Source organism: Ananas comosus, unplaced genomic scaffold, assembly GCF_001540865.1.
Source record: "Ananas comosus cultivar F153 unplaced genomic scaffold, ASM154086v1, whole genome shotgun sequence".
Taxonomy (NCBI): Eukaryota; Viridiplantae; Streptophyta; class Magnoliopsida; order Poales; family Bromeliaceae; genus Ananas; species Ananas comosus.
The window spans coordinates 2,689-15,086 of NW_017890833.1; the positions used below are offsets into that span (position 1 = coordinate 2,689).

The 12,398-nt window shown below is 43.5% G+C and overlaps 1 protein-coding gene across 1 annotated transcript; it reads left to right on the forward strand.

Moving 5' to 3' along the window:
- The first annotated feature begins 838 nt into the window (after positions 1–838).
- On the forward strand, positions 839–3,303 carry LOC109704314. The gene is made up of 3 exons (XM_020225065.1): positions 839–896; positions 1,557–2,782; positions 2,980–3,303. Exons 1-3 carry the CDS (start codon positions 839–841, stop codon positions 3,301–3,303), a joined length of 1,608 nt encoding a protein of 535 aa, XP_020080654.1.
- The last annotated feature ends 9,095 nt before the right edge of the window (positions 3,304–12,398 follow it).

A 12,398-nucleotide genomic window follows, 5' to 3' on the forward strand; every position in this document is an offset into this window, starting at 1 on the left:
GTGAGTTCATCTTCCTCAGTACCACCTCTTTATAAGAGCCACGATCAAGACCTAAGAAGTTAATGTGACTACCAATTGCCTCTGGAATGCTCACCCATCTGGATTCTTATAGTGAGATCCTCTCATTTCCTTTATTTTGAAAGTTATTAAGATCTTCCTTATAATCTTGTTGGCGGCCTAATGTCCCGACCCTTGACCTGGTCAAGTATCCTCCTCGGGAAGAGTGTCGGGATGGTGAGCGGCCGCGGATGATGACCCTCGAAGTTTGCGCCCACGACGAATCAAGCGATTTGGCCGATGAGGGATCGAATCAGCCGGGTTCGAAAACCTCTGCAGTAAATTCACTTCGGTAGGATGAGCCGAATGAACAGGGGAAGCCCAGAATTCGACTGAAAGATGAGCCGAATGGCTAAACAACTTGAGATCTGATCGGCACGAAGAGCCGAAAATAACTTTCTATTGATTAAAAAGCGAAAAGAGTACAGAAACAGGGGAGTGATGCCCGTAGGGCAGACAGACTCCGAGTATGCTAAATTACAGGAACTACTCCTAAGGAAAGCGGTAAATGCGAGAATAGAAAGATGCAGGAAAATAAAGGTGGTTTTTTGTGCGCAGGGGCGAAGACCCCTTTTCAGGGTGTCGTATGCCTATTTATAAAGCTGCATTTGCGTTTAGTTATCTTCACTGCACGATCGGCCACTATCTCCTGATTTGTAGGGCCACCTTCGGCCGATCGAAACCGCTCGTAACTGCTTGCGGTTGCTATAACTCCTCGGCCCAGCGCGGCTTGTGTGCGTCCGGCGTATTCTAAGTCTACTGTTTTAGCCGTCTTACGGATATGGACCTGGTGCACCAGCTGTTCGCACCTAATTGGCTCAACAATTGCCCCCTCACCAGTTTTCGAAGCGACGCTTCGGTAGCTGGCGTTACCCTTTTCATCTCAAACAACTTTCTATTGCCGAAAGTGAGCTTGATCCGAGGCGTATTTCTCAGTCCAATCAAATTCAAATTCTCTGACGTGATCTGCACCACGATCTTCTGTATGGTTTAATCTAAGCCGTTTATTTTTTCTTTACGGCTCTGATCGTATTCCCCACTTTTGTCTTATGTGCGGCATTAATTAGGTTTAATTGCCGCCGTCTATTCACCATTATAGCCTACCTTGGGACTCGTAGTCGATGCGATAGTTCGATACGACGGCCTTTTCTTCTTCCCTAAGCTTCCCATTCTTTTGTCTCTTCTAATTCTTATTTCTTTTCCTCGTCTCCTTCACTAAAACCTCTTCTCTGTTTCTTTCATTCCTCTTTGCTTTTCGTAACCGAATCTCTCGGCTCTTCTTTTCTTTTGAACAATGTCTTTGGTTCCTCCTCTTCCTTCTCATCCATCTCTTGACTATACTATACTCAAACCTTTTGTTGACTCGGACCCCTCTAGATTTATTTTGGGTCCTTCTCTTACAGAGGTGCCAGCCCCTATCAACTCGCCATTTTCTAGCGACGGTCTTCCTCTGAAAAAAGCTATTCATCTTCAGTCTTGGTACTCTTCTGCTTCAACAGGGAAGAGTCTTCGAACTTGGCCAAGTACTTCAGAAGCATATTTAACCTGGTTAGATCGAGTAGAAGCCGCTTTTGGTGACTTTTGGCAAGAGGTTGGGATATATGAAGCTATTCAATTGTCTCGGCATTCTCCCATTGTCGATAATCTTCTTCTAGCCGCCGCTTTATGTTTTTGGTCCCCCGCTTCTAATGTTTTTCTTTTCAAAAGAGGACCTTTTACCCCTACTCTTTTTGACGTGGCCGCCATTACTGGCTTGCGCCCTCACGGCGTTTCTATTTCTATGTCTTATAATCCTGACGGCGTATCTGAATTCGAGGATCGTTTAGACCTCAATGACTTGGCTTACTCCAAGTTTATCCGCAAATTCGCAGGTGAATTCCCTGCTCCCGTTACTAAGAATGAACATACATCATTTCTCCTTTATTGGTTATGCCATAATCTTTTCTGTACTCGTTCGCAGAAAATTAATCGTGATTTTGTTCCAATCGCCGTCGGTTTGTCTAACGGCGATAGATTAGCTCTAGGACCTTACTTCCTTGCCTTTGTCTATAGAGAAATTTTTAATTCTCTCAAAACACTACATTCTGGAGATGGTATTGCCATTAGTTCTGGCTGCGGTGTCTTCTGGTTTCTTCAAATGTTTTTACAATTTTATATTCCCGCTTTGTGCCAGTCTCCTTTTAACCCGACTTCGGTTGCTCAATTTGATTCTTATGGGTTAGCTCTCGGCTGTCCACAGCCGATGACTCTGGGTCAACCCTCTGATTTTCTTACTTATTTTAAAATTTTTTATGAGCCGAGTCCTGAATCGGCTGTTTCTTGGGCTCCTTTCCCTGACCGTCTTACTGGTCCTTCTTGGTTTCTTGCCCGGTTTGAAGCCATCCGAGATGAGTTGGCCTCTTCTCGTGCTAGTGAATACTTAGAAGTCCGGTATTCCTATTTGACTCCGAGGGATCTTCATGTGGGGTTGAAATCGCGCTCCAAACTATTACCGAGCACTGAAGCTTATTCCCCTCAGTATGTGGCCCGTCAGTTTGGGTTTGTTCAACCGATTCCCGCTCCATCAAAATTTTTCACAATTAATACAGCCGATCACCGGCCCCCTACTAAAAGCATAGCCGAAGCTGATAAGATTTCAGCTATGGGAAATCGCCTTCGTCGATTCTTTAAATTGGTGAGCTTCAGGCCGAATTACACAGGAGTTGCTCTCACTGGTTATGCTACTGTTTGGGACCGTTTTACGGACAGTACTCTCGATCTTTCTCTTCTTCGGGCATTCTGAAGAACTATTCATCCAATTCTTTCAGCTGATCCTCCTGTCTCACCAATAGAAGAAACAGAAGAGGTTTCTGAGGTTAAACCTCCTTCTTTTGTAATGTATTCATTTTTTCTATTCAATATTCTAACTTTTCTTTTCTACAGTCAACTCCAGCTTCTTCATCAGTCCCAACTTCAAATAAAAGACCAACTGAAACTGTACAAGTTACTCCTCCGCCGACTTCGAAACGGCGTAAATTAGTTGCTAAGCGGCAATTTCGACAAGCCGAAGGTGTTCCTTCGGCTGACAAATTAGAAGACACAGCCGAAGATATGCCTTCGGCCTCAATTCCAACGACAAGAACCGAAGACATACCTTCGGCTAATATTCCATTAGAGGAAACTGTTGTGCCTTCCTCAGCTACAGAACAAAGCCATGTCCCGACCGAAACAATTGATATCGGGTTACGTCAAGTTAGCTGTCAGTAAGCAGATTTTATATTTCTTCATCTATTTATCTTTTTTCTTTTAACTCACTCACAGTCCTCTCCTGAAAGAGCTCATTTTCCTCATTTCTCAAAGGCGCAGATAGAGCGGTAGCTTCGCAGGGAAGCCCGTCTTGAGAAAAAGAGGGGGATGGAAAAGAAGAAAAAATCTGTTGAAACGGCAAGCACGACGCCGTTACCCAGTGAGGTTACATCACCTCGTTCTACTCCTGTCCCAACACCAACTACAGGGGACGAACAAATAAACATACCTCTTGGGCGATCTTCTGGAGATGAAAGTGCTGTACCTCCCTGTTTGACCCAGGAAGCTTCTTCTCCTATTTCTGATGATCCTTTATCTGCAACTCTTCAATCCTTTTTGATTTCAAGCCCCAATTCAACCGAGGGGGATGATTCTTCAACTATTATCATTTCATCGGACACTCGAAGCAAGTTCGATGAATGTCTTAAAATATATGGCGCCGGTGTTCCTGGTTTGGCTCAAAATCCAGAATAATTTGATCGGCTATATGCCCTTTTACTTGATTTAACCGATCAAACAGATGTTACTCCCGACATAAAATATTTTGTGGCCACCTTATCGCTTCAGCTTTCATCTTTTTTGGCTCGGCAGCAATCTTTAGGTGCCGAACTTGTAGCTTTAGATCAACATTTTTATCGTGTTGATCATTTTAAGAAAAATATTCCTGATATAGCAGCTCCGAATACTGAGGTGTATCGAGAGGATCGAGAATTAGCTGATCAAGAATTGGCTCTGCAGAAGCGAATCTTCACTCTTAAGGAAGAGTTAGCAGCAGCCGAATCTACTCTGGCACAAACCTCCGAGCGCCGACTTCAATTAAAAGATCAATTGAAGTCCAAAAAGGAAGAAGGGATAAGGCTTAAAGAGGAGCTCTCTCAACTTTACAAAGTTCATCCTCTGATGACGCGCCGAAGGAAAGCTGCTGAAACCGCCCAAGCCAATCTCATAGCCGAATGGAACCAACTCAGAGACTTATTATCTTTATTCGGCTTGTAATATTCTACCTTTGACTTTAATTATTTTTCCACATGGATGGGTAATAGTTCTTTAAATATTTTCTGTTGATTGATTTTTCACTTTCTGATCCATCCCTGTTTTGCAAATAATATGCATTTTCTCTTGTGATTCGGCTAATCTGGAATGGTCCTTCCAGATTTGGGGACTACTTTCCATGCGTTCGGTCTATTTGACCGATTGGAAAAATCAGCCGAAGTATTAAATCACCGACAACAAACGTCTTCGGTCGAACTTTCTTATTATATGCACTACGTACTCGGCTTTGGTATGCTTGCATATTGTCTAAAGCTATCAACCGAGTATCTATTATCTTCTCTGCTTGATCTTTCATTAGATCAATATATTCATCAGCCGAGAGGTCTTTTTGTTTTTCTATTCTTAAAGAAGGAACTGTTATCTCAGCTGGAATTACGGCCTCATGGCTATAAACTAATTGGAATGGTGTCATCCCTGTTGCTGTTTTTATTGAGGTTCGGCATGCCCATAATACTTCGGAAAGCTTTTCATTCCACTTTCTAGGGTACTTTCCGATATGTCGCTTCATAAGGTTGATAATTATCTTATTTGCTGCTTCTACCTGCCCATTCGCTTGAGCATAATAAGGAGACGAATGCAGCAGCTTTATCTTTCGAGACTCGATGAACCGAACAAACTGTCCCCCCGTGAACATTGTCCCTTGGTCGGTTGTGACGGTCTCAGAAATTCCAAAACGATGAATTATATGATCTTCAACAAAATCAATAATTTCCTTTTGAGTAACCAATCGAGTAGGTCTGGCTTCCACCCATTTAGTAAAATAATCGATGGCTACTATCAGAAACTTGTGACCAGCCGAGGAATTCGGCTGAATTTTTCCGATTAAATCCATGGCCCATCCTCGGAAAGGCCACGGTTTAATTATGGCGTACATCTCAGAGGCAGGAACCCTCTGTATTGAACCATGAAATTGACATTCTTGGCAACCCTTAGCATACTCTATGCAATCTTGATGCATAGTTGGGCAATAATATCCTAGATGCCGAATTGTCCATCTTAATTTTTTTCCTACTAGATGGGTTCCACATATTCCTTCATGTGTTTCTCCCATTACTAATAGAGCTTCTTCCGGCCCTAGACATTTTAATAGAACTTCTTCGGCTGTCCTTTTGTATAGTTGACCATCTAACAAATAGTAGCCGAGAACTCTTCTTCGAATATTATAATCAACCCTTATATTGGGATCCTCCAAATATTTGATCAATGACTTCCTCCAATCATCTTTTACTTCTACAGGAGCTATGATCGGTTCTCGTATATGAACCGAAGGTAGCAATCTCCTCTGTATTACTATTGACTCTGACTTCGGCTCTCCGTATCCTGAAGCCGATTGGGCCAATTCGTTTGCCTTTTCGTTTTCCTGTCTGCTCAAATGTTCGAATTCGGCTTCTCCAAAATTGTATAATAATTCTATTGTCTTCTTCAAATAATTTTGGAAAGTCGGATTCTCACATCGGTATTCCCCGTTAATCTACTTGATTACTAACTGTGAGTCACCGATGACTTTGATTGATTTTGCTTTCAATTCTTGCAATATTTCGAGGCCGATTATTAAGGCTTCATACTCAGCTTGGTTGTTAGAACACCCGAAATCTAGCTCAAATGCAAATTGACAAACATAACCTTCAGGAGATTGTATCACTATCCCTGCTCCTGCAGATTCGGTTGTCCTTGAACCGTCAAAGTACAACACCCAACGTTGGCAGCCGATTAAACTCTGCTTCGGCTCCTCGATCTCTACACATGGGTGGTCAGCCAAAAAATCAGCTATAGCTTGACCTTTGATAGCTCTGGCAAGAACGTAATTAAGGGAAAACTCGGATAAAGCTAATATCCATTTCCCAATTCGTCCTCATAATACTGGCTTAGATAACATATATTTTATCAAATCGGTTTTGCATATTACTGATACTTCAGTTGACAAAATATAATATCTCAATTTTGTGCATGCATAATATAAAGCCAAACATAATTTTTCTATAACCGAGTACCGTTTTTCTGTATCTAGCAGACGTCGGCTTAGGTAATAAATGGCTTGCTCTTCCTTCTTTTCATTTTCTTGAGCCAACAAACATCCCAGATTTTCGTCTGCAGCCGATATGTACAACTTCATCGGCTGATTTGACTTCGGAGGTACCAGTACCGGAGGATTTGATAAATATCTTTTTATATTCTCAAATGCCTATTGCTGTCTCTCCGTCCAAATGAATTCTTCTTTGTCTTTAAGCCGAAGTAATGGAGTAAAAACCTCAATTCTTCCGGCCAAATTGGATATGAACCGCCGAAGATAATTAATCTTCCCCATCAAACTCTGTAATTCTTTTTTGCTTTTGGCGGCGGTAATTCTAATATTGCTTTCGCCTTATTTTTTTCAATTTCGATCCCTTTCTTATGCACTAAAAATCCTAAAAAGTTTCCTGCTGAAACTCCAAAAGCGCATTTCAAAGGGTTCATTTTCAAATTATATTTTCTCATTATTTCAAAGGCGAGCCTTAAATCAACCCAATGTTCGGCTTGTGACTTGGATTTGATAACTATATCATCGATATATACTTCCAACATTTTGCCGATTAAGTCATGAAAAATAAAATTCATTGCTCTTTGGTAAGTAGCTCCGGCATTCTTTAAACCAAACGGCATAATAACCCATTCAAAGGTTCCAATTGAACCGGGGCATCTAAAAGCCGTTTTAGCCACATCTCCCTCAGCAATGTAAATTTGATTATAACCAGCATGTCCATCCATAAAGGACAGAATTTCATTACCAGCAGCCGAATCTACTAACATATCGGCTATTGGCATTGGATATTCGTCTTTAGGTGTAGCTAAATTCAAGTTCCAAAAATCGATACAAACTCTAAGTTTGCCATTCTTTTTACGCACTGGAACTATATTAGACACCCAATCAACATAACGGGCCGCTCTAATAAATCCGGCCTTTAAAAGATTTTCGATTTTATTTTTAATTTTGAGTACAATACTAGGCTCAAATCTACGAGCCGGTTGTTTAAAAGGCTTGAACCCTTTTTTGATGGGCAGCCGATACTCTACAATCTCTCGACTTAAACCCGGCATTTCTTCATAGCTCCAGGTGAAGCAATCCTTGTACTCCTTCAACAGCTTCTTTAATTCTTCCTGTTGCTGAGCCGACAGTTTAGAACTTATAAACGTCGGCCTGTTGTCTTCATCCGACCCCAGGTTTACCTCTATCAACAAATCCTGGGTTTCCAGCTTTTTCTCGTCAATTTTAATAGGTGATTTTTCTAGCTTCATTTTCGCTGTCTGCCTATTCATTTCATATGATTTGTCGGTCTTCATGACCGATTTCGTTTGATCTTCTTTCTTGGCTTTATGAACCGAGTCTTTTATGATTCCTTCGGCCTTATTGGCCGAATCATCAGGTGCCAACGCAACCGCTTTGGCAGCCGAATCATCCTCATAGCCGATCTTGTTGATCAGCTTATTCTGTCGAGGCTTGTTCCAAGCCTCTATGCTCGATTTTTTGGACTCCATTTTAACCATCTAGGTGGCTCTTCATCAGCCACCATAGCATTGATTTCTTTGGAGAGAATTAATTGAATCCCCTCCTCCGTCACTCTCACAAACGAAATCTGATCTGGATCAGCATTGGCCCAATTGGTGTGGCCGATGTCCTCCATGTTGACATCTATCATTTGAGGTCGTCCTTCGGCCCGGACTTCTTCTACCTTGTCTCCTATCCACTGGAACAATTTTTCGTGGAGTGTAGAGGGCACGCACTCATTCGAGTGTATCCAATCTCTTCCCAATAGCAAGTTGTAGTGGCTATCTGCATCCACTACAAAAAACACAGTTTTTAAAGTTTTTGAACCTACCGTGAGTTCGGTGGTGAGCACTCCTCGAGCTTGTTGACCGTTTCCTGTGAAATCGGTCATGATTGAATCGGTGGGCTTCAAATCATCTTCATCTTTGCCCAACTTCTTGAAAAAGGAAGTGGGCATCACATTGACCATAGCGCCGTCGTCTACCATAACTCGGCCTACCGGCCGACCTTCTATTAAAGCTTTTATAAAAAGAGGCCTTATGAACCTCGCCTGCATGGCCGATAGTTTCTCAAAAACCACTGCATCAGCCTGTCGAACATCCCCTAGCTGCAATTGGGCCACTGTAAGCCCATTTTCTTCTTCTTCTCTGAATTCCTCGTACTCAACAAACTCTGCTTTGAAAGATTGAGGCAGAGCGTACACCATATTCACCTCGGCCGGTGATTCATCAGCCGATTTCCCTATGATTCTCTGCTTCTTCTCTTCTGACTCCTTGGCCGTTTCGGCTGAAGAGTCACTCTCTATACGGACCTCCCTCTCTTTAGGAGGCCACCTTTCTCTCTTGATCATTGTCTCGAGGGAAGCTATTTTATCTTCTAACTCCCTCCTGGTCATTTTTTCTTCTACCTCGGCCTTGGTTGGCCGTTCTATTCTTGACTTCAACTGATGGGCAAGTGATGAGCCGCCTGCCTCATGATTATTTCTCATCGGGCGAAAAGGGTGTGGTCGCTCATCAGGGCGTCTCCATACATTGAGCCTCATCCCTTTCGCCTCTTCATAATTTTGTCTTGCCTCGGCTTCATCCTCTGCTGCCGACGCTTCTGAGTTTTTGTTAACATCGGCCCCTGCCATCTGGCCGATGGTTTATCTTCGACTTCGTGCCATTCGTCCACTGGCACGTTTGCCGGTACTTTTACCGTTCTTAAATGATTTTTTAGAATTTCTCTTCTTTCCCATGGTCTCGGCCAAGGCTGAATGCCGAGTTCGTTGACTAGCCTTCGACCGAGGAATTCTATGTCTCCCTCGGTCATTCCTTCAAATTCCGGTTCTGGTCTCGGCCTGGCTTGCTGTTGCCAATGTGGCCGATACCCAGGGAACTTTTGCTTGGAGCCGAATGGTCTATCCTGGTAGTCCCATCGGCCATGACGTTCTCCACGCCTGTTGTTGTAGTAATCATGCAGAATCTTCTACATCATCATGTCTTTCTTGCGTTGAACCGAATCTACTTCCGGTTCAGTGTCATTAGAGGCTGCATCCGAGCCTTCTTTTTCTTGGTCTTCGCCATCGGGAATATCATCCCAATCCTCAGGGAACGCCATCAGCTCATTCCATTCGTTTCCTCTTTTCTTAGCATTCACGATAGCTTCCCAGTCTTTTTTCGTCATTTTGGCCTTGCATCTGATGCATAGCCGAAGATGTTTTTTGGCATGAGCCACATTGTCGGCGGTCTCCTTGTCAAAACTTTCTTTCCATTAATATTCACCATGTTGACCTGAAATGGAAATGAACTTTTGTTAATTATTCGATTTTCGCTTTCTTGGTCGGCCAATATGTGCCGACCCTCTTCTATTTCCTCTTGGATCTGTCTTTTCGCAGTCAATTTTCCTTTTCCTTTCATGTTCACGGTGTTGACCTGTGATGGAAAAGGGTTCTTATCAATTTCCATATCTTTGTTTTCTTGGTCGGCAAAGATCAGCCGACCCTCATTTATCTCTTTTTGAATTTGCCTCTTAAAGGCAGTGCACTCACTAGTTTTATGGCTCCATGAATGGTGCCATTTGCAGTATCTTCTACGTTTCAATTCTTCTACAGGAGGTATAGTTTGGCCTTCCTGTAGTTTAATTCGTCCATCCTTTAATAACCGATCGAAAATAAGATTGGTCTTTGTTATGTCAAATGAATAACTAAATGCTGATATTTGTGCTTTTGCTTATCTTGACTTTACAGGTTTTAGCAAAGCACATTTGTATGGTTGACTATTTCTCACCATCTCAGCAGCACAGATTTCGGCTTCATCAGCCAAATCTTCTACCTCCTCAGATGAATTCGGCTCTTCATGAACCAATGATTCTTCGAAAAAAGAAATATTTTTCTCTTTCCCTTTATTCCAATCTTTGTTTCGGCTCCATCTAGGCCGATCTTCATTATTGCCTTTTCGAAATTGCTCGTACTGAGCAACTCGAACTCCCAAATCAAAAAGATTTGGAAAGAACTTATCCTCAAAATGATCCTTAATCTTAAAATGCATGCCGTTAAATGCCATTTTGGCAAATTCTGATTCCGGCATCCTTACAAAACATCGGCTTCGAGCCGTCTTGAATCGGTTTAAATATTCATCAACTGATTCTCCTGTTTTTTGTCTAAATTGAGCCAAGTTTGCAACTGACAACTCAGGCTCGGTTCTATAAAATTGCTCATGAAATTTTCCTTCTAATTCGTCCCAGTCTCGAACGGAATTAGCGGGTAGACTTGTATACTAAGTGAAGGCTGTCTTAGTCAGTGAAGTATTGAATAATCTTAACTTCAAAAAAGGATCTGCCGTTGCTTCGCGGCATTGGGCTGTGAATCGAGCGACGTGTTCGACCGTATTTTCAGTCTCATCGCGAGAAAATTTGTCAAATTTTGGCATCTTCCAATTTGCCGGATATGGGTGTTCTACATCTATATTAGTATGATATGGTGATCTGAATACAGGCCGCATTGCCGGCCGTGTGCCTACTCCGAAAGTGTTTCGGATGGCCTCCTCTATTTGCGCATAAATCTCATTGTTAATTCCTTGGAAAGGAACTTGCGCTGGTACCGGGTTAGGTGGTTGTTGTGCACCGAAATTCTGCACTAAGGGATTAACTCCTTGTACATTCGGCGCCTGCCCCCTAGCCCCTACATTTTGAGGCTGGTAGGCTGCAACTGGAGGGGGTGGAGGTAATCCCCAAGCCACTTCCGACTGTTGACCGGCGTTACCAACAGCCGGTCTATAAGCCGCTTGATACTGTGCCTCCTGATATTGGGGCTGCCCAACTACCGGTGTTACTGGATTCTGTAACACTGGCGTTATCACAGGCGCTTGAAGGCTTGCTATCGGCTGTTCGTTCCGAGCTAACAACTGCCCTATTCGGGCTATGTTCTCGTTAGAGGCCGTGATTGTGGCCAAAACGGCATCCAGCCGTGCGGTACTTGCGTGACTATTTTGCTCCAAAGTTTGTAGGACCCGAGTCATTTGGCCAAGTGCTTGGGTCAAACTAGGCTCCTGTTGGCCAGATTGACCACTTGTCTCACCCTCAACAGGTAAAACTGCTTGGCGCTCTACGGCGTTCTCCGAATTATTGGGCTGTTCACTCCCAGAGTTTCTGGGAATGACCCTATTACGGAGATTCATGGCGTTGTCGTCAACCATACTTTATATAAAAATGCAAATCTACCTCGAATGCGAGTCCCACCGGGCGTGCCAAAAAATTGTTGGCGGCCTAATGTCCCGACCCTTGACCCGGTCAAGTATCTTCCTCGGGAAGAGCGTCGGGATGATGAGCGGCCGCGGATGATGACGCTCGAAGTTTGCGCCCACGACGAATCAAGCGATTTGGCCGATGAGGGATCGAATCAGCCGGGTTCGAAAACCTCTGCAGTAAATTCGCTTCGGTAGGATGAGCCGAATGAACAGGGGAAGCCCAGAATTCGACTAAAAGATGAGCCGAATGGCTAAACAACTCGAGATCTGATCGGCACGAAGAGCCGAAAACAACTTTCTATTGATTAACAAGCGGAAAGAGTACATGAACAGGGGAGTGATGCCCGTAGGGCAGACAGACTCCAAGTATGAGAACAGGAGTGATGCCCGTAGGGCAGACAGACTCTGAGTATGCTAAATTACAGGAACTACTCCTAAGGAAAGCGGTAAATGCGAGAATAGAAAGATGCAGGAAAATAAATGTGGTCTTTTGTGCGCAGGAGCGAAGACCTCTTTTCAGGGTGCCGTATGCCTATTTATAAAGCTGCCTTTGCGTTTAGTTATCTTCACTGCACGATCGGTCATTATTTCCTGATTTGTAGGGCCACCTTCGCCCGATCGAAACCGCTCGTAACTGCTTGCTGTTGCCATAACTCCTCGGCCCAGCGCGGCTTGTGTGCGTCCGGCGTATTCTAAGTCTACTGTTTTAGCCGTCTTACGGATATGGACCTGGTGCACCAGCTGTTCGCACCTAA

What these genes read in the sequence shown, in the direction of transcription:
- LOC109704314 (XM_020225065.1), top strand. Translation starts at nt 839, where the DNA reads ATGGACCTGGTGCACCAGCTGTTCGCACCTAATTGGCTCAACAATTGC. An exon ending in CAACAATTGCCCCCTCACCA is followed by an intron (nt 897 to 1,556) that starts GTTTTCGAAGCG and finishes CTGCTTCAACAG; the next exon opens with GGAAGAGTCTTCGAACTTGG. An exon ending in CTCTCACTGGTTATGCTACT is followed by an intron (nt 2,783 to 2,979) that starts GTTTGGGACCGT and finishes TCTTTTCTACAG; the next exon opens with TCAACTCCAGCTTCTTCATC.